At 37.6% G+C, this 22636-nt stretch overlaps 4 protein-coding genes across 9 annotated transcripts; 2 read left to right on the forward strand and 2 right to left on the reverse strand.

The window, feature by feature from the left end:
• Nucleotides 1-1251: 1251 nt before the first annotated feature.
• LOC131785335 (barH-like 2 homeobox protein) lies at nucleotides 1252-3193 on the reverse strand. Its single transcript, XM_059102214.2, has 2 exons — nucleotides 2989-3193; nucleotides 1252-2889 (listed from the first exon to the last, which is right to left on the reverse strand). Exons 1-2 carry the CDS (start codon nucleotides 3110-3112, stop codon nucleotides 2384-2386), a joined length of 630 nt encoding a protein of 209 aa, XP_058958197.1. The 5' UTR covers nucleotides 3113-3193; the 3' UTR covers nucleotides 1252-2383.
• Nucleotides 3194-6234: 3041 nt separating this feature from the next.
• On the forward strand, nucleotides 6235-7234 carry LOC131785312 (QRFP-like peptide receptor). The gene has a single exon (XM_059102184.2). The coding sequence runs from the start codon at nucleotides 6331-6333 to the stop codon at nucleotides 7231-7233; it is 903 nt and encodes a 300-aa protein (XP_058958167.1). The 5' UTR covers nucleotides 6235-6330; the 3' UTR covers nucleotide 7234.
• An 836-nt stretch (nucleotides 7235-8070) lies between these two features.
• LOC131785313 (homeobox protein unplugged) lies at nucleotides 8071-21494 on the forward strand. Of its 6 annotated transcripts, none has more exons than XM_059102185.2 (4): nucleotides 8071-8141; nucleotides 10607-10652; nucleotides 20274-20478; nucleotides 20674-21494. In XM_059102185.2, the coding sequence occupies exons 1-4, from the start codon at nucleotides 8071-8073 to the stop codon at nucleotides 21090-21092; spliced, it is 741 nt and encodes a 246-aa protein (XP_058958168.1). In that variant the 3' UTR covers nucleotides 21093-21494. The 6 variants fall into 6 exon arrangements, with proteins under 6 accessions (XP_058958168.1, XP_058958174.1, XP_058958169.1 ...); XM_059102191.2 differs by lacking the exon at nucleotides 8071-8141 and adding an exon at nucleotides 19279-19424 and having other exon boundaries at nucleotides 10616-10652; nucleotides 20674-21490; XM_059102188.2 differs by lacking the exons at nucleotides 8071-8141; nucleotides 10607-10652 and adding exons at nucleotides 12083-12384; nucleotides 19279-19424 and having other exon boundaries at nucleotides 20674-21490.
• On the reverse strand, nucleotides 9207-10844 carry LOC131785315 (homeobox protein HMX1-like). Its single transcript, XM_059102193.2, has 2 exons — nucleotides 10632-10844; nucleotides 9207-10476 (listed from the first exon to the last, which is right to left on the reverse strand). Exons 1-2 carry the CDS (start codon nucleotides 10747-10749, stop codon nucleotides 9983-9985), a joined length of 612 nt encoding a protein of 203 aa, XP_058958176.1. The 5' UTR covers nucleotides 10750-10844; the 3' UTR covers nucleotides 9207-9982.
• Nucleotides 21495-22636: the final 1142 nt, after the last annotated feature.

A 22636-nucleotide genomic window follows, 5' to 3' on the forward strand; every position in this document is an offset into this window, starting at 1 on the left:
TGAGGACAAACTACTATGCTTACACTGTCTGTAAGCTGACACTTTTCAGCGAAAGAGTTCTGGTCGTCACAGACTTCAATTATTCCACTTATCTTTGAGGCAAACATTCCAACACTATTTGCGGTCACTGTATGATTGAACAAAAAAGAAAAAAAAACTGCGACCGATCTTCCATAAATATGAAAGTATATCATTTTTTACTTTGTGAGCTATAGTGGGAAATTCTTCAAGGGTCTTTACACCATCCATCATCCTTTATTTACTTAATCATCTTAACTTGACTATTATCATGTTTACCGTAAAAGACGCCAGCCTGATCTTTTTAACAAATACCCTTGTTTTGTTTGTCGAGAAGTACACCGAATATTTTTCAATGGCTTCTTTCCTTTTCTTCTTAAAACGCGCCGTCTTCTTTACAAAGTGAAAACAACTCCCCTTAAGAAGTAATAATCACATTGTCCTTAGATGTCATTCGGTGTCTGACTGTAAGTCGTTCCCAAATGATTTATAACTTGCATGCAGGAACTGCGTACTATGTATTTTCTAACTTCGCTGTCCCAAGTAAACGGTCACTATTTTGCCTTCTTTGATAAAATACTTCAACTTTGACTTTGTTTGTATGGAATAAGTTTAAAATGATCATCGATTGACCATTTTACCACGTCTTGTACAGAGCAACATTTAGAAATCTGAATCAAAAATATTTATGTCACGATTCTGTATAGGCTACACACGATTCTACTGCGTGATTACTGTTTGCCAAACTGTCTAGAGTGGGTCACTATATTATTATGGACCATGGATGTCCACAGTGCTGGTGTTTGTCTCTGTCGATGATGTTCCTTGCTATTCATAGATAGTTAAGAGTCTTTCGCTCTAGTTAGGATTTCAGTGGATAGCTTTGTAATAATTCGAATTTGAAGAGAGCCATTTGGTGCGCATTGTTTTTAAATGCTTTCATATCCAAACCTAAAGGTAAGTTGCGGGTAAAAGTGAATTAACAATGTTGTTGGACAATATTTTTATTGCGAAACCAAACGAATAAAGAAATTGCCTTTTGACTGATCCCAGATTTACAATCCCCCAACAACCGCACACCTTTCCCACAATAAGATATTTCCTAAATACATTTTTCAATTAAAATGGGTCACCGTCTGCCAACATGAGTATTACCTTAGGAAGAGAAATGTAAACACGAACAACATCAAATTGTGACGCGAGTGGATGCACGAGCAAGTGTTTAGCAATCACTCAAAGAAACAAAATTTTTATTATGGTGTTAATTGAAGGCATTGCTCTTCTGTCGCGGCGTTCCTGACAACAGCATTCATCCCAGAGAAAAGACGCAGATTAAAAAGTTCAATTAAATGAGCAGAAGTGACAATAACGTAAATGTACAAAATTAGGATGCACAAAATTATTTAATCACTATTTATTGCATACCGTAAGACATGAAGCCAAATTTTAGCTTCGAAATACATGTACGTATGCGAGGAGGTTTCCTATTTGTTGAAATGCAAGATTGCATAATCATGTAAACTATCATTTTGATTTTGTTTTTTGTAGTCGATGGAAATAATAAATCATCTTACAAACAATATGACTTACTTCCTTTTCACTGTTCAGCACAAAGCAAAAGCTGTATTCGAGGAGATGAGGAGGTCATTAAGACGAGTATTACATTTTCTGGGAAAGAGGTATCACTGGAGCCCACTCATCCGCCGCAAGCTTACACTATCGCTCGAGGACCAACGAGCTGGAATTGTGAATGTTAGATTTTAGTGATGAAATATAATAAATCATCGTAGTTTACGATTTTAACTTGGTTGTCTCAGCCTCGGATTACCAGCTCTAAGTAAACTGGGTAGCTTCCTAATCAATATCAAATGTTTGCAAAGCAAAATCCAGGCTTAGTGTAGATCTCAATAAAGTCTTGAACTCTTCATGGTTTCCGCCCGAACCCACGAAAAGCGACATGTTTGGAATGCGGTCAGTAATCAGTCAATTACTCGGATGATCCGCATCCTTTTCCCAGGCCGATGGGAATTTACATCACACTTACGTATGAACTAAAGGCACGTTTCGCCCCAGATCTACTTGAAACTAGGCGTTCCAGTTTGTTTATAACGCATACAAACAAACTGAAAGTGCTCGAATGTTCAAAAATGGCCCATCAGTTTATTGTGAATAGTTTCACGCCCAAGTAGTAATTCTGGCACGAAATAGGTGCTCTTACCTCCTAAACTTATTTACTAAGTCACAATTGGACATGATTGTTATTTCTCCTTGCAATCGATGACTTTTCTGTTTGAATTAAGGGTCGTTTACTGAAACAATTAGCAAAGATTAGAGGAAAAACATCATGCTTGCTGAAGTCATAATTTTACGAGAAGGGATGTAAAGACATATTGGAATAGACGACCTGAAGGTTGGAGGATGGACAAAAACTGGGTATAACATTGTAAAATTGTGGCACAGGGCGAAAATGAGTGTTCACTTCTCCACAGCAGGGAAAACCAGTTTGAAAATGGCTAAACATACTGTTCATTTCTTCCCAGCGCAAACTGGCTTCATAGTCCGGCGCCATTTGTTTCTTCCACTTTGTTCGCCGATTTTGAAACCATGTTTTGACTTGAGTGTCTGTTAGATGAAGTCCCTTCGCCAAATTGTTTCTTTCTGTAATTGTCAGATATTTCTTGTCGTGGAATTTTTCCTCCAAAGATTTTAATTGGGTACTGGTAAACGCTGTGCGTCGTCTGCGAATCTTGTTGATGTAAAGGCTCTCGCGGCTCGAAGGCACAGAATCATCCACGTAACTTAGGTTTTCCTCCGATGAATTAGTGACATAAACTGCCTCTTCTTCTTTCAAAGTACAACCTTCTTCGTCATCTAAAGCGAAACAATACTCCACGCAATTAGGAAAGATTTTCGATGCGTTTATTTCAACTGAACAATAGTTCTTGTCAATGAAATTAGAAGCAAACTTACTTTCCTCGCCTGTGCTTTCTCTTGATTCATGAAGGCTGTGTTGACCTCCTGAGGAGCTTGAATCTTCATTTTTGTGTTCGGAGTGTCCCAAAATGGCATTGATACTGAACGAAGCCATAGACATGTGATGCTCACAAGGAGAAGAATGTTAATGACGATAACTTCCCCTGGAAAGTAATAAAATCAACAACCATTCGTAGCTGTTAAATATTGTGATACTAACATCCGGAGACGATTAATCTCTTTGACAGCCAATTAGATATGTCTGATAACCTTCGTATGTTTCCACTTAAGAGAACAAAGAACCGGTAAATGTTTAGCGCTAACTATAAACAGAGAGATATAAGCGATCAATATGACATATAGATAATTATATCAACAAATATTTGACTGGGAAGATATGAGATTATGTATTGCGTTTGTCTCCAGTTAAATTGAACACCTCGGCCCCGCTGTTATTCTCTTGAATCCTTGATCGTTTTGAACTTCAAACTGGGTTATTTTTACCCTCCCACTAGAAGTAACAAATAATCAAATTAAAAAAGCATTTTCGCAATGAAGTCAAGGTTCGTATAATTGCGTGAGGAATTATAAACAAATGTTATTAGAGGCCTTATAAGACTTGGAATTGATTCAACAAATGTCAAGCTCATTAAAGCCGACAATTGCCTAATTATCGAATTTCCTGTACTCTGTTGTTCCATTTAGACAAGTTTAAAAATTATGTTTCAATGTTGGTATAGTTGTTTACAGTTTGTGCTCAAGGAAAATGTTGCTTAATAGGTAGAAGAATTTAACCTTTTTAAAGACAACGTTTTTATCCACTTGACATTAGGTGTTAGATCCAAGTTCAAAGCTTTTAGATGATGAATGATTTGAATGTGCAGTGTGAATTCCCCCGCGAAGAGTTAATTTACAGATGTTTTAATAATGATTAGATAACATAATCAACTAACACTTAAACTCGAAGTTTAAATCATTTGTGGTTATTTCGGGATCAAACACGTCGTTTTTTTCCTACAGAATACTGAACTATCTGAATATAACCTCATTTTATTTTCGCAACTTTACATAACAAATGAAGAATTGATGTCAGATGACAGCTGAGAACAACTAGACTTGAAATAATCCATGGACAATGCAACATAGCAATGACACATACTTGTACAAAATAAATTAGTCCACAAGCTGAAGATTGTATATTGGTTGGAAGAATGGAATTCCTGACCACATGTCGGAGCGCAGAGTAACCGTGAACTGTGTATCGCTTCAAGGGCGACCAAGACACATACACAAGTAAAATTCTTTTCGCGTGCGATGTTTAGATTCGACATCATTGAAAAAGTATTAACTTTCTGACAAAGTAATCCATGCTATGAGTAATCCTGACTTCCTGAGCATTTAGCCTTATTGGATCAGGCGTTGCTATGCTTAAGGCCAACATCTAAGTGTAATATTCATCTGAAAATTTTCTCCTATTTCTGTGGTTTCTTGGCACTAATTCGGAATCGTCGGCCAATGGCACCTTCTTAACCAGGGTAAATGCCTATAAGCACAGGTCATTGGGATAATCCTGTTGTAAGCAGTTTGTCATAGCTCTAATCTGGGGCATTTGTTTATAAACGTTTACTGCCTTAAAGTAAGTGGTTTTACTGATCGGTAATTTAGATGAATGAGACCGTTCAGCCCCCAAACATAAATCTGGCTTTGAAGTCAAAGCTTCTGATCTCTTTGCTAACTGGGCACATTCCGGTCCTAGACCCTTGGCTCGAGGGCAATACTGTGTCCGTGGGCGTCTGGTACAAGAGGTTACCGCGTCCACAAACATGAACCATCCATACCATTCCAAAATCATCAGTATTAGTCTATGTGGCTATGTGCTTACCCTGCTGTCCATGAAGACCGTACGAACGAAGCTGAGCCGAGTGTTGTTTTCACAACGACCCTAAACGTTGTTGAAGGAAGGCTGTACAAGTTGATAATATTCTCGGATTTTAAAATAATTACTTTTCTACCCGCTCTAGTGTCAAAACCCGTAACACTTCTGTCCGGTATCAAAGGCTTAGTCCTAAGCAAACTTCAAGATTTTAACGACTTGCCAAGGGAGGATGATAAATTTTGATCTTATTCGGGGAATAATGAATTTTTTTACAAAGTATCGTGTGCATGGGATATAAAAACAGTTCCTAGGCTCCCACCAGAAACTGAACTCTGTACCTTTATATTTCGTGATCACATACTCGTCCACTGAGTTACAGAGAACTTATTGTTATAGATTTGTATGTTACACATGAGTATTTGTGTTCTTGCTGCTGCAAGGATGAATGCAGTCGAAAGCGTTCAGTGCGCTAAAAGATAAACGAAGATATTGGTTCTTCGGTAATTTTTTTTATAAATATCAGGTATAAATAATGATTAACGTATGTGAATGCGCATGCTTATTAGTAAGTTGTGGCTTGGATTAGTTGATATTGTAATCGTGTAAATCATCTTCCTGGTCTGATTGTGATCAAGAATATTTCGTTCAAATTTTTTTCAAATATGCCCTGAGCGATTTGAAAAATCACTCTATAAAACTTTTAGCCTTCCTTTATTTACCAACGGCAGTTGCTCTATTAAAGAAGACTCATTGCATTGGGAGCTCGCAGATAAAATAGTCATCTGTGGTCAGCAAAAGGCAATAAAATTTATAAGGACATTCGTGAGCTTTATTTGATCAGATCTTTCACGAGTGCTGGCTTAATCCGGATATTATTCATGTGCTAATCGAAATAATTATTCTTCCTTATTCTTCTAAACGACCATCTGTCTCACTTTGAGGTTCTAAATAATTGGATTTTTTAAAAAGTTTTAATGCACAATTAAAGTCAGAATGAAAAAAAGATCTTTAAAAGACTGCTCTGTTCGAACATCAAATGAGAGCAAAGTGTTAAGGTAATCATGAAATAAACCCGTGTAACGTGTAAATCCATCGGGAATATTCTCATTAACACGTGCAACTTTGAACAATGGATCTTTGCTTTTCCCATAAAACCAACTGCTTGAATTGAAAAAGTTCTCATAAATTTTGTTAGCCTTTGTAATGCAAATGAACTTAATGGAAAGGCACTAACAAACAGCAATGTTTTGCATAATCATTTTAGGTAAGAATAAGTCATTTCTCAGCTTGAAGCAGATGAGACACAGATAAATTTATTTGCGCTCTTTTACTGAGAAATAGGTAACCTGTCAAGTTAATTTTAAATATTCAATTCCTTGATTTTGAGCCAAGATCAGCTTAGCACAATACATGCTCCAAAAGCCAACTGAAGGGAATAAAAGAAACGCTTAATCCTTGAAAATATGGAAAGTTGGTCAGTGGATATTGTTCTTCTGCCTTTTTACATCCTCATCGTGATAGCTGGGATTTTAGGAAACATTTTGTTTATTACCGTGGTCAGGAGGCACCGATCTATGCATACTACTACTAACTTTCTCCTGGCTAACGTGGCGGTTTCTGACATCATTTCCTTGGTGTTTTGTGTACCGGGAATTATTCTGCGATTTGTGGAGCACCCAGGCGGTAATGTGGGTAGTTTTCTATGTAAGTTTGTGACGATGCATCTGGTTGCAGGGATCACTTTACTCGTTTCAGGACTTACCCTTACTCTTATTTCAATTGAAAGATACAAAGCTTTGCTGCGACCCACGAGTTTGCACTTAAAACTCCACAAACAACGCGTTATAATTGCGATTTCCCTTATTTGGGGATTTTCCATCGCTTTTGTTTTGCCTTTGTTTATAAAGCAGAGATACGAGGAAAAGGTGAAGCAGTGCTTTATGGAGTGGAAAGAGAGTAATTCTCGAATTTATTGGACACTGTTGGCGACACTGGTGGGTGTTGCAGTCATCACTATGACTTTCTGCTATTTTCAAATCATAAAAGCTCTTTACTTCAATAACATACTTCCTCCTAATGAAAGCAACATCGAGCAAGACGACAAAGACAAACAAAAAATCATAACAATTTTGATAACAGTCACGTTTTCTTTCGTCTTATGCTTTATTCCGTTTATAATCGTCTCGGCGGTCAATCTCTCCACTAGAAGCCTGCTGTACAAATTGTCATATTTTCTTGTTTACACCAGCTGCTGTGGGAATCCAGTGGTCTACATATTCCAAAGTGCAAAGTACAGAGCGGGATTAAGGGAACTATTTAAGGGAAGGCCAGCTGTTCGCCGAAGCGAAAGGTCTTTAGAATTGTAACTCTGTTTGTGACGTTGGTCGCTTTGATCGCGTTTAGCGATATGGTATCAAACGAGATAAAAATTACTTTAGGCCACCATAATGTCGTTTATTCATAAAGAGATTCTTCATGACAAACATTCGTGACTATGCCAACGGATAGCTGAAGACATCTTAATGTCCGGTCTTATAATAAGAGTATTGGCTGGTTTAAAGAAAAATAATCTTGTTAACTATCGTTGAATCATGGTTACGTGGTTGCATTGCCATTACGTTCGTATATTAACGCAGAAAGGGCATTAATTCGAACCGTTATTTCGTGATGATCAGGTAAGAACACCATCGAGATAGACTTGAACAAATATGGTTGGGTTTATCACCAGCCATATTTAAGGGTACTGAAAATGCACAACACAACTAGTGAAAACAACTTCTTGTTACTATCCGCAAGCTTTTCCTGATCATGATAGATCAGACTTGAAGCCTATGATGCTTGAACCAAAGAAATTCTCCGCCGCGTCCTTATCAATTTTCGGCCTATTTTTTCTTTATCCACCGAAAAACGGATAAAAGTTGGCAAAACAAATCCGGGTAAGATAAAACTGGTGACCATAATCATGTTTTAACTGAATACGCCTTTAAAATCACATAATTCTGCTGACATGATGACTAAAAACACAACATGAATAAAATGATTTGTTGTTATTCCGTTCAGTCATGGAATTGGAAGCAGTCTGAAGGTGAATTAAACAGTTCAGTCTTATCAAATCCATTTGTAGATATCAGGAGTCATTAAGTTCGAATCATCGCTAACTTATTCTCAGCTGTTTTCCTCGTGTGTTTTTTTTCTTTTTATTAATGAGGTCAATGACAGGAAGGATAGAAGAGATCCGTAGATATATTTTGGTTCACTCATTCGTGGTGGTAAGGTAACTAGCCTCTTTCCTGCCTAATGTGACTAATGTGTGATAACGTGCCCCCCGGGAGGGTTTATTGCAGTGGATTTATTAACGGTGACCACTAATAAATTGAATTTCTTCTGAAATCGGAAGATCTGTGGTTCATATCTCAACGGGGTGCTAATTCTTCCTCTCATCCTCACGGAAATTATTTTACTTTACTTTTCATTTTTCGATGTTTCCTTCATCATTGAAAACATCATCTTCAAAATGCTGCAAGATGCAAGAGTCACGTATCCACCCTTTTCGAATTGCCATTTCACATTTTTTTATCATCTTAGAATTATTCTCTAAGTATTGTTTTAAATTTCTTTGGAATTTTACGTCCTCCATGGAATGCAGAGACAAAGCTTATGCAAACTATCTGTGTGTTCCTTTGAGGGCTGCATTTCGTCCGAGAAAGACTGGGAATAAGTCCGAGAGGGGGCAGTAATTAGGCTTCATTATTCTCCATCTTCTTTGTAACCAGTCACTTGTCAGTACTTCTTTTCGCTCTGTGTAACAAATGCTTTCAGTCAGATCTTTATGAAAATGAATATCTTATTACCTTTTTTTCGAAGTTTCTCTTTGACGAAATGACAACAGGTTTCGGTTTAGGTGTAAAGCAATATTCCTCACCCAGCTATACTTCAACATATCTTTTTTTGCACTGTAATTATGTCTAGATTTATTGACAAAAGTTATAACTAATGCAAATGGGCGTGGAGGTTGCATCTTGCATTGCAGTGGGAGACTGCTGTAAGTTGTATTTTGCTCATGAAAAATGTATTTTCAGTTAATTGCCCTTCATCTAATAATTTTTTCTTTTAGATTTGTTTGACGGAGGTGAAGGGAAGATGTACTTAGCGATCACATAATATTTACCCTTATCTTTACAGAATTTTGATTAGTAACTCTCAGAAACGATAGAGTTTCGTCACTCTGTCGTTGTAAGTGATCGGAACTTAAACATCCTCTCTAACAAGGGGAAATCACCGGGAAGATTGATTGGTGTGACCTTAGTTCCCCTAAATGCGGATACATTTTTTGCGTAGTTTGTTGTTTTTTCGGCTCTGTGAGTGTCCAACATTCCATTAATTACATTTGGAGATTTATTCGATTACCTTTGGTAGTTCAAGGACCTAAAAACGTCATGCAATATTCAAGGAGATGGCCAGGGATGAAGATTATTCAGCTAAGTCAGTTTGTCTGCTGGGAGACTGGCCCTATTGCGCAAATTTCTCACTTGCGCATGATCTACTTCAAACTTAAAAATTTCGTCTTCTCGTCATCACTTAAAATCAGCAGGTATCGCAAAAATGCGATACACATATAATGCTGTTATGTTTACTCCACATTGTTTTTTGTTTTTTTGAGTTCTTTATGGGTCATTTATGAAACATTAGCGCTGTATCATTAAGGAAGCATCGGTCCAAATACTAGCTAGAACATCAGATGCTGATAAGAATTATTATTTAATTATTTTATGGTAATATCTACCAGTTCAATACTATAGACAGCTGTTGTAGACGACAGCTGAAATACATTTCAAATAACTTCGTTATGCAAAAAATTGCACAGCATTACAAATCTATTTTCAAAGTAGTAGTTTCCACCATGAGTCTGAAACTGTTGTTACTGTTTCCTATGAGGTGTCGCCTTTGCGCTGAATTTTGTACTGACAAGGTGCAGAGCAAGAATGTTCTAAACGAGTGCGGACAATTCACGAAGAGCTATTTTAGTTCAGAACTATTAATAGCTGCCACAACATTACAGATTACGAGATCTGCCGAAAAATAACACAGTTTGAAAGAAATATAAGAATAAAGAAATTAACCCATAAAGCCGGCAGTTGGATGCGCGGGCACTGTAGTCATGTCACCATAAACAACATGCAGGTTAGACGACGGATAGAAACTTTGTATCGTGTTTAAGTTTTGTAGCTGTAATGCAGGGTGGAGTAGTGATGGCATTTCTCGTCCACAATAAGAAATACCAGTCTGGAGGTGATTAAAGACACATTTCATTTCCTCCAACCGCATACTCGCCTCAAAGTCAGGCGCCATTTGCTTTTTCCATTTAGTCCGCCTGTTTTGGAACCACGTTTTAATTTGAGTATCGGAAAGATGAAGGCTCTTGGCCAAGTTATTTCTTTCAGTGATTGTTAAATATTTCTTACTGTTAAAAGTATCTTCTAGAGATTGTAACTGGTTGCTTGTAAATGCTGTTCTTCTTCTACGGGTTTTGTTGAGATGAAGTTCTTCACGGATGACTGGTCGATGATATTCATGTGGCTCTTCATCTAAAAAGTTTTCGTTCGCTTCACCTAAGCAGTAGAAAATACCACTCGATTAGACAATATATTTAATCAGAAGATCTTTACGAGCTTCCAAATTGCCCATTTGACATTGTGAAGAGGCAACCCTGACAAATGAAACAAATTATTGTCTCTACAGAAATAAAGACATGAAAGACACAAACCTGTTTCACAGGCGTCTGAAGGTGAGTTCTCAGCCACATGATGTCCTTCGGCATATGTTTTTTTCTCCTGTTTCAGGGACGAGTTTCCCAAAATTGCGTTTATGGTAAAAGAGGCCATGAAGTTGATCTGGTACGAGCCGCTCACTAAGAGAAATTGAAACGCCTACGGGATTGCACAAATTTGTGTAAACCCATAGCTGCTAAATATTATGATACCAGTATCCGGACTATTAATGCTTTGACAGCCAATTAAGATAATATTTGATGACCCGTGGGATGTTTCCACTTGACGAACAAAAGAGCGGTAAATGTTTGAAACTCTATATTAAGGAAAGGGTCAGGGTTTTGTCACTTTGGCAAAACGCTAATTAGATAGAAATTTTTGGCTGGCTTTAAACAGAGCTATGTAAAATAACATCAAGGCGATCATCGACCTAAAAATATCCTCACTGTGAAATTCTTTGCCAACTTTTATTTTACGAGAGCTTGTTGGCTGGCTAGCTTTAGAATTCACAACACCAACCACGTAAGACCTGTTTAGGAACGTTTTTAATTTATAAATATAAATTTATCAATGAAGCTTCATATTCATGGGCCAGACAATCCGTCATCACGTGATCTGTGCTTCTTTTCCCTTCCATTCGTTACTAAGCAATTATTGCAGCTTGAGCAAATTGCAAAACCCCTAACTTTGAGAGTGGTTTAATTTGATAAGCTCAATTACAGTAAGAACGGAAAATGATTTTCACCGCACTGGGAATTATCTACCGCACACAGAACTGTTGAAACATTTCAAGCGACCGTCCCCTGCAAAGGGTTAATTTGAAGATATGATTTTACTTTGAAAAAACGCATTGGAACAGCCCAGTGAGGTCATGCATTTTGGCAGCTTTTGACGAATTCAATATCAAAATTTGTGTTAACGTTTTGCCAGTCGTAAAAGAAAAAAAAACCGAAAGAGATGGATCAGAGCGCTAGAGCCCTGATTACTCTCGATATATTATAACGAAACAAATGGCGCTTCGGACAAACCCCTGTAAAATCTGACGTAACCTTATGTACTGTCTTTAGGTGCTCATAATTTTTGACAGAGAAATCCAACGTCGCGTGCCATTCGCCTTGGCTGGTCATTGCATTCTTAACCCCCTCAGTATTCGATTTTATGAATCTTAAAGATCATCCTGATTATCCGCATTTCCTGAAGGTAACTTGAACGCTGCCGATACACGTTGCTATCCTCTTCTCGAGTAGTATATCATTAATTTTTCTTTTCCTTGAAATATGCCGCAATTGGAGGTTGGTTGGTTACACTGATTAGGCAAATTTCTGAATGAGCATGTACGTATAATCTCTTAAGCCGTTAAAGAGTCCCTAGATCTAAGGGAATCATCTCGAGTATTTGTTTACACTACTTTGTTACCTCAATCAAGTGGTTTTATCGAGAGGTCATTAAAGCATTTAACGGGTGGAAACGATATCCCTTATTTTGGCAATCATCAAGTGATAGTTTAACAGACAAAATTGTTTCTAAGATATGTGCAAAATGAGGGCGAAGCCTTACCATCGTGGGCGTTGAAGTTTTTCTTTTCAGGCTTTTCCGCGTTTGATTCTTGTGCCCGTTGTTATCAATGCTAAGGATTGTGATCACTTCATTTACATCTATTTCTACACTCTACTACATATGCTGACCGCAACAAATGTTACAATAAAGAAAAGGATCCAGAGAGTTAAGATGTTCAACATATCTAACCTGGTAGGTTTCACGAGAACCTCTAATCTGGTATGAATGTAAAGATGTGAACTTGGGTCAGCGAATGATATAATTTTCTTTTTGGGGTCGAATTTATATTGCTTGTTTTTCCAAAGCCGCATTTCATAATCCACAGAAGAATAAACTGTCTATTGTTAAATACTTGTGCTGTTTTGTATCATGCATTGCATAATTGTTGATATCTAACCATCATCTTCCAGTTTGTCATGTTGGTAAAATAACCAGGTGTTTTGGGTTTTAAAATGGGAGACTTTTTGCCATGGGACCAGGTTGTATTTGAAATCATAATGGAGCTGCGAGCTTAGACATGATCGATGGTGAAGGATCCTATGTAACTAGAAATGATCAATCTGTCAAAGCGTGTTACGTTGTGCCGGTCATGTTATCATTTTATTTATTTGGTTTGTTTTCAGCTAAATATTTGTTAAATAATTTGTCCATTAGTTTCTTGTGCGTTTTCTTTGTTATGATGTGGTTCTTGTAATTAATGACTTTCACTCTTCACTCTGCGGCAAGCAACATATTTCCTTAACACAACCCTCAGCATCACGCAACATTGCAGTCTTATTGTGGTTAGCGGCGGCACGACTTAATCTGACATAAGAGTTCAACTGGTTTGAGTTAGCTTCATTTAGTGGCTCTTAACGGCCATTCATTCTTAACAAATCTTAACAGGAAATGACATCCGTTTTTTCATTTGTATACAATCCGTCATTCATTCTCCTCGTGCCTTTGTTCGTTTTATTGATGAAATGTTAGAAATATTCATCAGTCGGCAAAAATAAATGGATTATATCATAATTGAAGTGAATAATTCCTAGAAAAAAGAAGCAAATTTGATGAACTTTACTTTAGTCTATTTTTGTCCAAGGTGCGATGTTAAAATATTGTCTCACCTTCATCTCTTCGGTACTTTCGCAGTTGTGGTGTTATCCGGATTACGCGAGTGCATTTACTGGAATTAGTAATAACTTCCTTCTTCATTTGTTAAAAACGTTATCATTTATAGTTTGCAACTGAACTAAGTTTGCCGAAATAAAGCTGCATATTTCGTGTCTTCCTGCTAATGATTGTCCATACTCAGCTAAATGTAAAACACCTTCATGGTAGTTTGTTAGTCTGTTCCATTTCCATAATAGATAGAGATTTGAAATACGCTGCCATGTGAGCCTTTTTCAATCTTATTGGAGGAAACATGGTGGGGGATCTAGCTTAAGTAGCGAGCAGTCTTAAGAGAAGCGAAGCACGGAATACGTGATTGCAGAAGGAAAGGAAAAGCATTAGAAATAGTTTGACAGTTGAACTTTCCAGGGCGATGTTGTTCATATTGCTTCTTTCAGCCTTACTATTCACCAAAATCCAGTGTTGCTTTCTATCGTGATTTTGTAGGCCGATTCTATAACCATGTTTTGACATGTATCTCGGAAAGGCAGAGGTCTTCCACTCTCTAAGTTCTTTCAGACATGATAATCACTTCTCACTGTGTAAGACACTTACGCCTACTGCTTGCGATGGCTGGCGGTGCGCAGTCTACGGATTTAGCCGTTGTAGGAGATGTTTATTTTGTCTGTAGCTGGGCAAATTCTTTGGCTTTGAAGCTTCTCAACTGGGATGTCAGGAACTCTCTCTCCACATAGAGCAACGATTTCGTTTTTTGTGGCCCAACATAGAGTCTAAAAAATTAGAAAAAGGAACAATATTTCATTTCAGGACTTACTGTCCTCTTGAGAGTTACCAGTTACTTAGTTTGGCGAAAACGGAAGAGATTCCTTTCATTTTCAAAATACAAAAATATCTTGAGGACAGCCCGCCTTGATCAAAACAAGAAAGAACGTTGATTGTTAGGCGTTTGAGACAAAAGGGAATTCCACGCCTTGTGAAATTTACTGAAAATTTTAAAATGCCACAGGACGTTGAGCCTTGACATTGGATGGCACAGGCCTGTTTGCTGCAAATCACCACAATCGCCACAATCGATGCGATCGATGTTTTGATAACTGTTTAGTCAATATCAACATTAGCCCCCAGTTAGATTATTTGATAGCCAATTAAGATAATGCGCTAATTACTCGCGCTTTGACAGTACTAAAAGCACCGACGTATATCATCTGAAGAATAAAAATTGCTAATTGGATCACGAAGAAAGAGATCAAAGAATGATGATCTTTTCGATAAACTTTTGCTTTCAGCGAGATATAGGAGGTCAGTTCTGCTGATGATAAATCGAATATGACTTGACTGCTGCTTAAATACCGAACTTTAGGAACGAAAAAGGTATTTTGGAATTAGATGACACATGTTACCGAGGCAAGGATTTACTGAACAACATACATATTCATTTGTGCTCTGGTAGATAACTAAATGACCATGTAGAAATCATGAAATATGCAATGTTTTTCTGCGGTGAAGGGAGAAACCAATGACCGAACTGTCAATTAGATCCCATCATTCCATGTGCATTTATCCTTAAAATAACTAAGTTCGGCAAGGCTATGAAATTTCATTTAAAATCGCCGACATATCTAAACAAAGAAGAATGCAATATAGGCATTGCTGCTTCGAGATACACGGTATTGGCGCCTTATATTGGGTCGAGATTGGTGTTAATTGGCCAGGCTATAGGCCAAGCCAAGGGCCACCATGAGCAGTAGGGTTTTTTAGTGCTACCAAGATGGAGGGTGGGTTAAACACAAACTAATAATCATGACTTGTAAAATGGACCAAAAATGTTCAGTGACCGCAAGAGACTTAATTTTAGTGGAATCTGATCATTGGAGTTGGATTACTCAGACATACCTTTCTAATAAAAGAGGCTTAGAGAGAACATTCATAGATGGTATATTAAAAGGAGAAACCGCTGTCGCAAGGGATGAAACTGAAAGAAGTACTTGAAATGCTCATGGTCTTCAAAGATCGCTGGCTACCTCATTTACCCTGCGAGCAGTAGCTCTTTCGGCGAGCCAGGCGTTTTATAGGCATATTCTAACACCTTAAAGATAAGTTAAGAGTTTTCTATCGTCCCAGCGGTTGGAAAATAATTTGACTCGAGGTTCAAATGTCAACGTGACTGATCAAAGGTTGGGTCATGATAATTTCAGCAGGCAGAAACCTACATACCACAATGACTGAAATTTATTGCCTAAAATACTGTGATTGATTGCCTCAATGAGCAAGCACTTCAATCTATTTCCAATTCCTTGTGACACCATCAAAGGGTAGATATCCCGGATGATAAAACAACCAGCTAGCATGCGTTTGGAAAAATCAGTTTAGATTTCTTCTAGAGATGTGGCAACGAATCCATGTACGAGGGCTACGGTGTATACAGAGCAATATTAAATCTGATCGATGGAGTAGACGAAACACTTCAGGCCCAGACAAAGACTAAGGTTGATCTTTTTATTTTCAATATCGATTCACAAGCCGTGACATAGATTAAAAATTGTGACGATACAAATACCAAGAGGTGTTTATCTTTCCCTATTTTGTATCAATTCAACTTTATTCAAATGGAGTTGACTAAAACTTAATAATCAATCAGTGAGTAACTCGCAGCTCGAGGGGCTCATTATGGATCAGCCTTTGCACATCAACCCCGACACATTGGGTTGATCTGGATGAGTGACTGAGCATCATTCTTTACGGGGATTTTATGAAATAAGATAAAAAAAATTAGACAAGCTCTTCCTTCTGAGCTGTCCCTCATCAGATTAGTACATTGCAATCATTTTTGACTGCGACCCGCTGCAAAACGGACGAAACAGTTGCTTCTGTATCAGGGTAAGTTTGTTAAAAGTGTTTGCCATCCAAGTAGCCCGAGTACCCCTCATGAGACTGTACTTACGAAATGGCTTACACCTCAGACCCAGGCCTAAGCCAAAAGTTAAGAAAAAAATTATTGTCAGAGGGCGCTGTTCCTTTGAGAGATGGACATTAGTTTTGCTAAATTATTGTTCTGTCGCCAGTTTCTACTTTTTTAGCTCGTCTTTTTACGACTTCTTCGTTTAGTTTGTTTTTCGTTCAAAAATTAATATTTAATTTCTCCGTTAAGTGTCAATACAATGCCAAGCACACAACTTCGGTTTTGAGGAAGAACGAAAATATCGGTCAGAGGAAATTGTGTTCTCTAGCATCAAACTCGCAGGAACAACATTGTGAGGATAATTAATTTGGGAGCCTCGGGACTTGAAGAGTTGATGATAAACCATTTCTAACCGTACCTCACTGTGATTTCCTAATGAAGCAAGATTGCTACGTCTCCATCACCGCCAAAGGGACTGGGGTCGATATATTCCTATCTCACAGGTCGATCCTATGTTTTGAACGCTCAACCAAGAGATTGGACTTTAAAAGTTTTAATTCCGGAGTATCAGTCTACCAGCCAACTGACTCTCCGCTGAAATTTTTCCTCAATAGGCTGATCCTTTTCATTTGTTCAGAACATGGCACAGTTGCAACAACTACTTACATCTTAAATTGTACAAAATGTCACGGTCGGTAATCCCTGAACTAGCAAGGTGTTGAATGTATAATTATAAGCCTTCCGAGAAAAATTCACTGATTAATTTAAAGACAACCAGCGGACACATGTAATTCACTTGTATCGTTTTCCTGAACCAAGAGGCCTGAAATTCTCTGAAGAATTTTTTTTTCAGAAACGAACCCTGATCACTGAATTAGCTAAATATTTGAATGATTCTGCTTTTCATTGGAAATGTGTGATATTCACAAGACAAAATAGTACGAGTAAGGAGCATAAAACAAAGTTTCTAACGGATAAATATGCTTGCGCGTGATCAAAGTTCTATGAAGCACTCTGTAGCTTCTCTGTAGCTTCTCGACAGCTTCCCAAAGCCAGCTTGGGTTCCGTTGGTCAGTTGTTGAGGGTTACATAAAGACCGACCACAAACACGACACAAAAGCACTTTCAAAAATAAGCGTAGCGATTAAAAGATTTAGAAACTAGCTTAGCACTTTGATCATTATATGTCAGTTAAATGCTCACGGAAATGTCTGATCTTTAGTTTTTTCTTTCCGGTGTTAGCGCACAACCTGACGTAGCAGGATGCGCGGCAGTTGTGAAGGCTCTGTAATGAAATACACTTGTGCGTTTTGGCGATTGCAATACAATCGACTAGATATCTGACCATATATCATCAACAAGATGTGTTTCATTGTGTGTATTTGTTACTTTCTCCTCAAAATTGTACCATCTTAAACCCAATAGGATCAATTTGGAAATACGTTCGCTTCAGTATTCAACATTTTGAAATTCAAAAGGCTGGTCCAGTTCATCTTGATGGTGTAAATAATTTGTTATCCTCGACTCGTTGTATCCAGACACCACAAAGTTCCTGCGCCATTTTAACAGACTTGATTTAGACAATGATATGAAAATCTTTTTTGTCGAGACAATGAGATTCACCTTTTCTTCAGACAAAAGAAGTTTCACTTGAATTCTTACGAAAAGACGCCTTGCCAAATCTGTCAAACTTTCCTTGTAATCTTTGCCGGAGAGTACGAGACAGACGATCTACATTCAGTTGGCGGAAGCAGTGGGAATTTATGGTAATTGAAAACATATTAGTAAAATTGCTGTGTAAGAGCGCATAAGGCAACTTGAATGGGCTCGCGCTGGTTGACTTAGCAGGCGGCTTCAGTAACCAGAGCTTGATCAAAGGGTGCAGGAATTCACTTCCTCTGAGATAAAGGGGATTGCTGTTTTACCGACTTTTCGTGTCTAAAAGTAGAATTCACTAATCCTTTGGATAAACGTCAGCCGCTTCGTAGCAAGAGAAAAATAAAATTTCTATGACCTTTTTTTAATTTCTAGTTCCTTTACCCAAAATGGAAAAACAGAAAAATACCAGGAAAAAGGATAATCTTGTTTCAAAATTGGATTTTGACCTCTGTTTTAAGGGAAATTTTTACGGTTGAGTGTGGATAGGTAGGCCATTGTAACTAACCGTTAGCCCTGGCAGTTCTTTAAGCCGCTTAACATCTTAATATTTAAATAATATGTATCATTCATAATGTACTTTGTGAAATCTTACCATCAATACCTTTTTATTTAGGGGTGTGTTTTTGACATTATGATTCTTTAAATAGTTTCAACATTTGCTGAGAATTTGTTCTTTACCAAAAGGTGACTTTATTTGAAGCATTGAGAGATTAAATGTCCAAACATTAGTTCGTTTTACAAAGAAAAGGATGAAACAAGGCAGGTGGTATTCCGATCAAATTTGGGTGATTGACAAAACATATGCTTGGTGAACTAACAAAAAGTTTGTAATACTACTATCACTCCGCTCCACTCCCTTCACTGTGGGAAAGAAGGCTTGTAAGTTGGATGTTACTTCACCGAATTTCACGAATCATAATAAAGTTTTTTTTTCCAGGAGATCAAGGAAGGAAAAATGTTATGTCTACAAATTCTGTGCTTTGTCACTTTCAAGGAGTCGTCCAGTTTTTCTATGAAGCAACAATTAAGAGGCTTTTCTTAACTGCCGACGTTTTATTGATGAATGGAAAAATACGACAATTTCTCGATAGGAGTCATTTAGGTATTTCCGCCAATAAATTAACAGCACATTTTAGTTTCAATGTAGATTAAAGTTTCAGCACTTAGAGCCATTTGTCAGAGAACCAAGTTGGTCATACCACAAGAAAACACAGTAACCAGATACGGTTATCTCAGGATAAACACCGCTTACCCTCAAAACAAACCATCATGTTGAAATTTTTAATCGATGGCTAATTCTGAATCAAAAGGCAACACTCCTTTCGCGAACTCATCGTTGATTAAAACATGATGATTTTGGAAATTTCTTTATGGAAGGTCATTTTAACTGCTCTTTATATGATCGTTTGTTATAGCGTTGTGGTGCTATTAAAGCATGTGGCTAATGTGTGCCCTCCTCGTGAAAGATGGGCCCTGGGGCTAACCAAATGGTTGGATTTGTTTGTGTTTGGATAATATCCATCTTCACCGGAATGTTCTATCAAGAGGGTCTGTTAGAGAGGTAATGATGTATTCAACACATTTTATGTATAGAGATGCACTTTTTCAATCCTTCAAATTAACTTGATTTAACCCTTTAGAAATTCTGGCCGATTTGACAATCTTTTCGCTTCAGGATATAATTGAGCATAAATACGGTGAATGCTCCGCACAGCAAGATACTTTCCGTCGCATTAGATCACATATATTTTAAATTTGTTACAACGTGTGTTCAATTATTCGACCCACTGAGCCAAAGCTACTGGTCTTTTTTCTAAGTTGCTTCCCAGTTAAGTTGTCATAATAGATAATCTTCAATACCGCGGCGTGAGAAGCACGAGGTAAGACGGTCAAACGACTTATCTTAAATTTTCTGTTACCCCTCAGGAAATGCTTTTTTTTAGTAGTTTTCTTGAATACTTTCATTCCATCTGATATCAATTTTTTTAAATAACGAACGCGTTAGTCGAGCAGTACGCATCGAGAATTTTTATGGGAGATTTAATCGGACTGAGCACGTTATCAGTTGAACCGATCTTGTTTTTGTGTCAGCGTCAAATGGTGGTTTAACTGTTTATAGATCATGGTAAGATAAATTGAACCAATCGACTCAGAGAAAGCATAACTCAGAACTACGATAGTCTCATTTATGGGTCATATTTATGTTATTAGATTTGAACGTTTGTTGAACTTTATTCAATAACAAAATATCCCGGGTGAAAGAAAAGTTTGGTTACAAAGCAGCGACAACGGTGAAAGATAGAAGCTACCTTTAAACTCTACTTTGCAAATCACTTTGTTCACTTCATGCTTGAGATCAGAGAACTATCGTTGTCGATTTCATTAAATTGGATAATGAAAATATTTGTAGGCAACATTCAAGATGATGGAGCCAGTCAATTCAGCAAATTTTACCATCGCTGCTTTGTTGGGCTCCTCAAGATCGCAGCAAGAACTTATCAGGGACACAGCGCCATTTCATGATCAGAGACTTCGTGGGCCTGAGAGAAACAGGCTTGGGCTTAATACAACGATGGAGAGTGACGAGGAAGATGAGCAAGAATCTCGAAATCCAGGTGACTACTGCTTGAATATAAATGAAAATTATTGTGGGAGAAAAGTGTCAATAATTCATTCATCTGAATTGATAATATGCCGGCTAATTTCATCCGTTCTGGTTATTTTGAGTGCTTTTGACCGAGACATTCGATCTATATTTATCTAAATCTTACTCTTGGCTGACAGCTTCAACTTTCTTGTTTTTCAAATAGACAATCGAATTGTGGCATCAAAAGAAGAAGACAGCCGTGAGTCTAAAGCTACAAGGAAGTCTGTAAAAACCAGGAGAAAAAGAACAGCGTTCACAAGTTTTCAATTGAAATGTCTCGAGGAAAAGTTCATGATGAACAAATATCTCACCATTGCAGAGAGGGATATGTTAGCAAAGTCTCTTCAGCTCAGTAACAAACAAGTTAAAACTTGGTTTCAAAATCGTCGAACCAAGTGGAAAAGAGAAAATGTTGGAGAAGCAATCCACTTGGCTTATGAAATACAAAGGAGTAGTATTGGACCTTACCACCCCCCATGGGTCCCTATTTGTCATTGTCCGCCTCCTCCTCCAATCTACAGAATGAACACAATGTATTCATGTACGCCCCCAACGTTTATTCCACCACACGGAGCTCAATAGTTTAGGGCAACGCCTATTCTAGGTTTGCTTTCCTTTTTTACGGTTTGTGACACAAAGTACCGTGATACGATGTATTGAAACACTGTAAGAGGACATACGTTGCAGTGATTATGTAATTCGAAGTTGAATCTTGCCGCATTATTCCAAAACGGACAATGGCGGTAAATTGCCTGATAGGATGTTAGTAATTTTCCTTCATGAATAGTATATCATTTTACCGTACAAAATTACAAGTCTGCGATTTTGGGCAAAGAACCAAATGTACAAAAGGTATATACGTGTTAATAAAAGGTTTCCTCGTACAGTTTTGGTTTGAGTCGACACTTATTACTGAACTGGTATGGTAACTATTTTTAACGAGCTAAGATTTCAGTTTAATAGTCAAAAACATCGTCGGCAATAACTGACTTTGTCTTTCTTTCGAGAATAGCTGATTGTAACGTATTATTTCTTTGGCACATCACTACGTTATATGTCCTACGACAGTTTTAAATACCGCATTTGAGGCGATCATTTTGAAATACCTCATCATATTGTCCATCCCAGTAGGAAATACGTAGAGTGATATTACTTTCAGACTTAGACATTTCTTTATGAGGTTAATCATGAATGCCTTTTGAATCTAAATCGGGATTCGGAAGCAACACTTCACTAGCTAGCTTTACTTTTATGTCTACATTAAGTAGGCACATCAAAGTTTGTTCATCTCTAAATATTCAATCGGCCTAAACTTCTCAAGTTTGTCATATGCAAGTGTTAAAATTCTTCATCATTATCCATCGTACTTCCGTCTTCGTTAGTGCTCTCTCTTTGTTTGTTTTCTCTATTATCCCATGTCTCTAAAGGAAATATCGCTGCTCAGTCATTTAAATTCTTTCACAAGTGAATTGCAATTACAAAAGAAGTTGTAATTACCTCAACATAAACAGGAGGATATTTCCCCAATCTTCAAACCCAGCATTTTAAAGTGTGAGGTTTTGCAGCGATAAAAAGATGAGGTTGTACTTTTTTCCTTAGCTGCCGAATGTGACATTAAGTTAAGGAGTTTTCCAATAAAACGTGTTTAGAATTAGCCACGGTCGACTCTGTGACTGTAATACAAGTTATCTAATAGGTCTAATGGGAGGTCGCCAAAAATTAGTGAGCGAAGGTGTTTGAATATCTCAACATTAACCACTTTGGCCTCGAACACGCATCGCATAGTAAGACATAATTCAACTTTATCGATCAAAGTTTTATTTGTACAAAGTCTGCAATATCCCATTCAATTAGATCTCTTAGTTTATGCCCCTATGTTACCGTTCTTGGTACCAAAAATGTTCAGTAACCAAGCAAACTAAGTAGTACGAACTTACTTCCTAAGAAAGCCTTTTTTTTTCCTCAACGTTATTCTATTGCCTACACTTTTTTATCACTCACGATCTCACGCATTGATCAATTTTGCTTCGGCGATGCGATACGTATTTGAGGAATCTAAACTACAGGAATTTTCATGCCTTAGAATACGTCTGGTTTGATGACCTCAATCAAAGAATGTTAATCAT

This window comes from Pocillopora verrucosa, chromosome 4 (assembly GCF_036669915.1).
Source record: "Pocillopora verrucosa isolate sample1 chromosome 4, ASM3666991v2, whole genome shotgun sequence".
Taxonomy (NCBI): domain Eukaryota; kingdom Metazoa; phylum Cnidaria; class Anthozoa; order Scleractinia; family Pocilloporidae; genus Pocillopora; species Pocillopora verrucosa.

What these genes read in the sequence shown, in the direction of transcription:
- LOC131785335 (XM_059102214.2), bottom strand. Translation starts at nt 3,112, where the DNA reads ATGTCTATGGCTTCGTTCAGTATCAATGCCATTTTGGGACACTCCGAA. An exon ending in AGAAAGCACAGGCGAGGAAA is followed by an intron (nt 2,890 to 2,988) that starts GTAAGTTTGCTT and finishes GTTTCGCTTTAG; the next exon opens with ATGACGAAGAAGGTTGTACT.
- LOC131785312 (XM_059102184.2), top strand. Translation starts at nt 6,331, where the DNA reads ATGGAAAGTTGGTCAGTGGATATTGTTCTTCTGCCTTTTTACATCCTC.
- LOC131785313 (XM_059102185.2), top strand. Translation starts at nt 8,071, where the DNA reads ATGAGGTCAATGACAGGAAGGATAGAAGAGATCCGTAGATATATTTTG. An exon ending in CACTCATTCGTGGTGGTAAG is followed by an intron (nt 8,142 to 10,606) that starts GTAACTAGCCTC and finishes TTGTCTCTACAG; the next exon opens with AAATAAAGACATGAAAGACA. An exon ending in TGTTTCACAGGCGTCTGAAG is followed by an intron (nt 10,653 to 20,273) that starts GTGAGTTCTCAG and finishes AAATATTTGTAG; the next exon opens with GCAACATTCAAGATGATGGA.
- LOC131785315 (XM_059102193.2), bottom strand. Translation starts at nt 10,749, where the DNA reads ATGGCCTCTTTTACCATAAACGCAATTTTGGGAAACTCGTCCCTGAAA. An exon ending in TTCAGACGCCTGTGAAACAG is followed by an intron (nt 10,477 to 10,631) that starts GTTTGTGTCTTT and finishes TCTACTGCTTAG; the next exon opens with GTGAAGCGAACGAAAACTTT.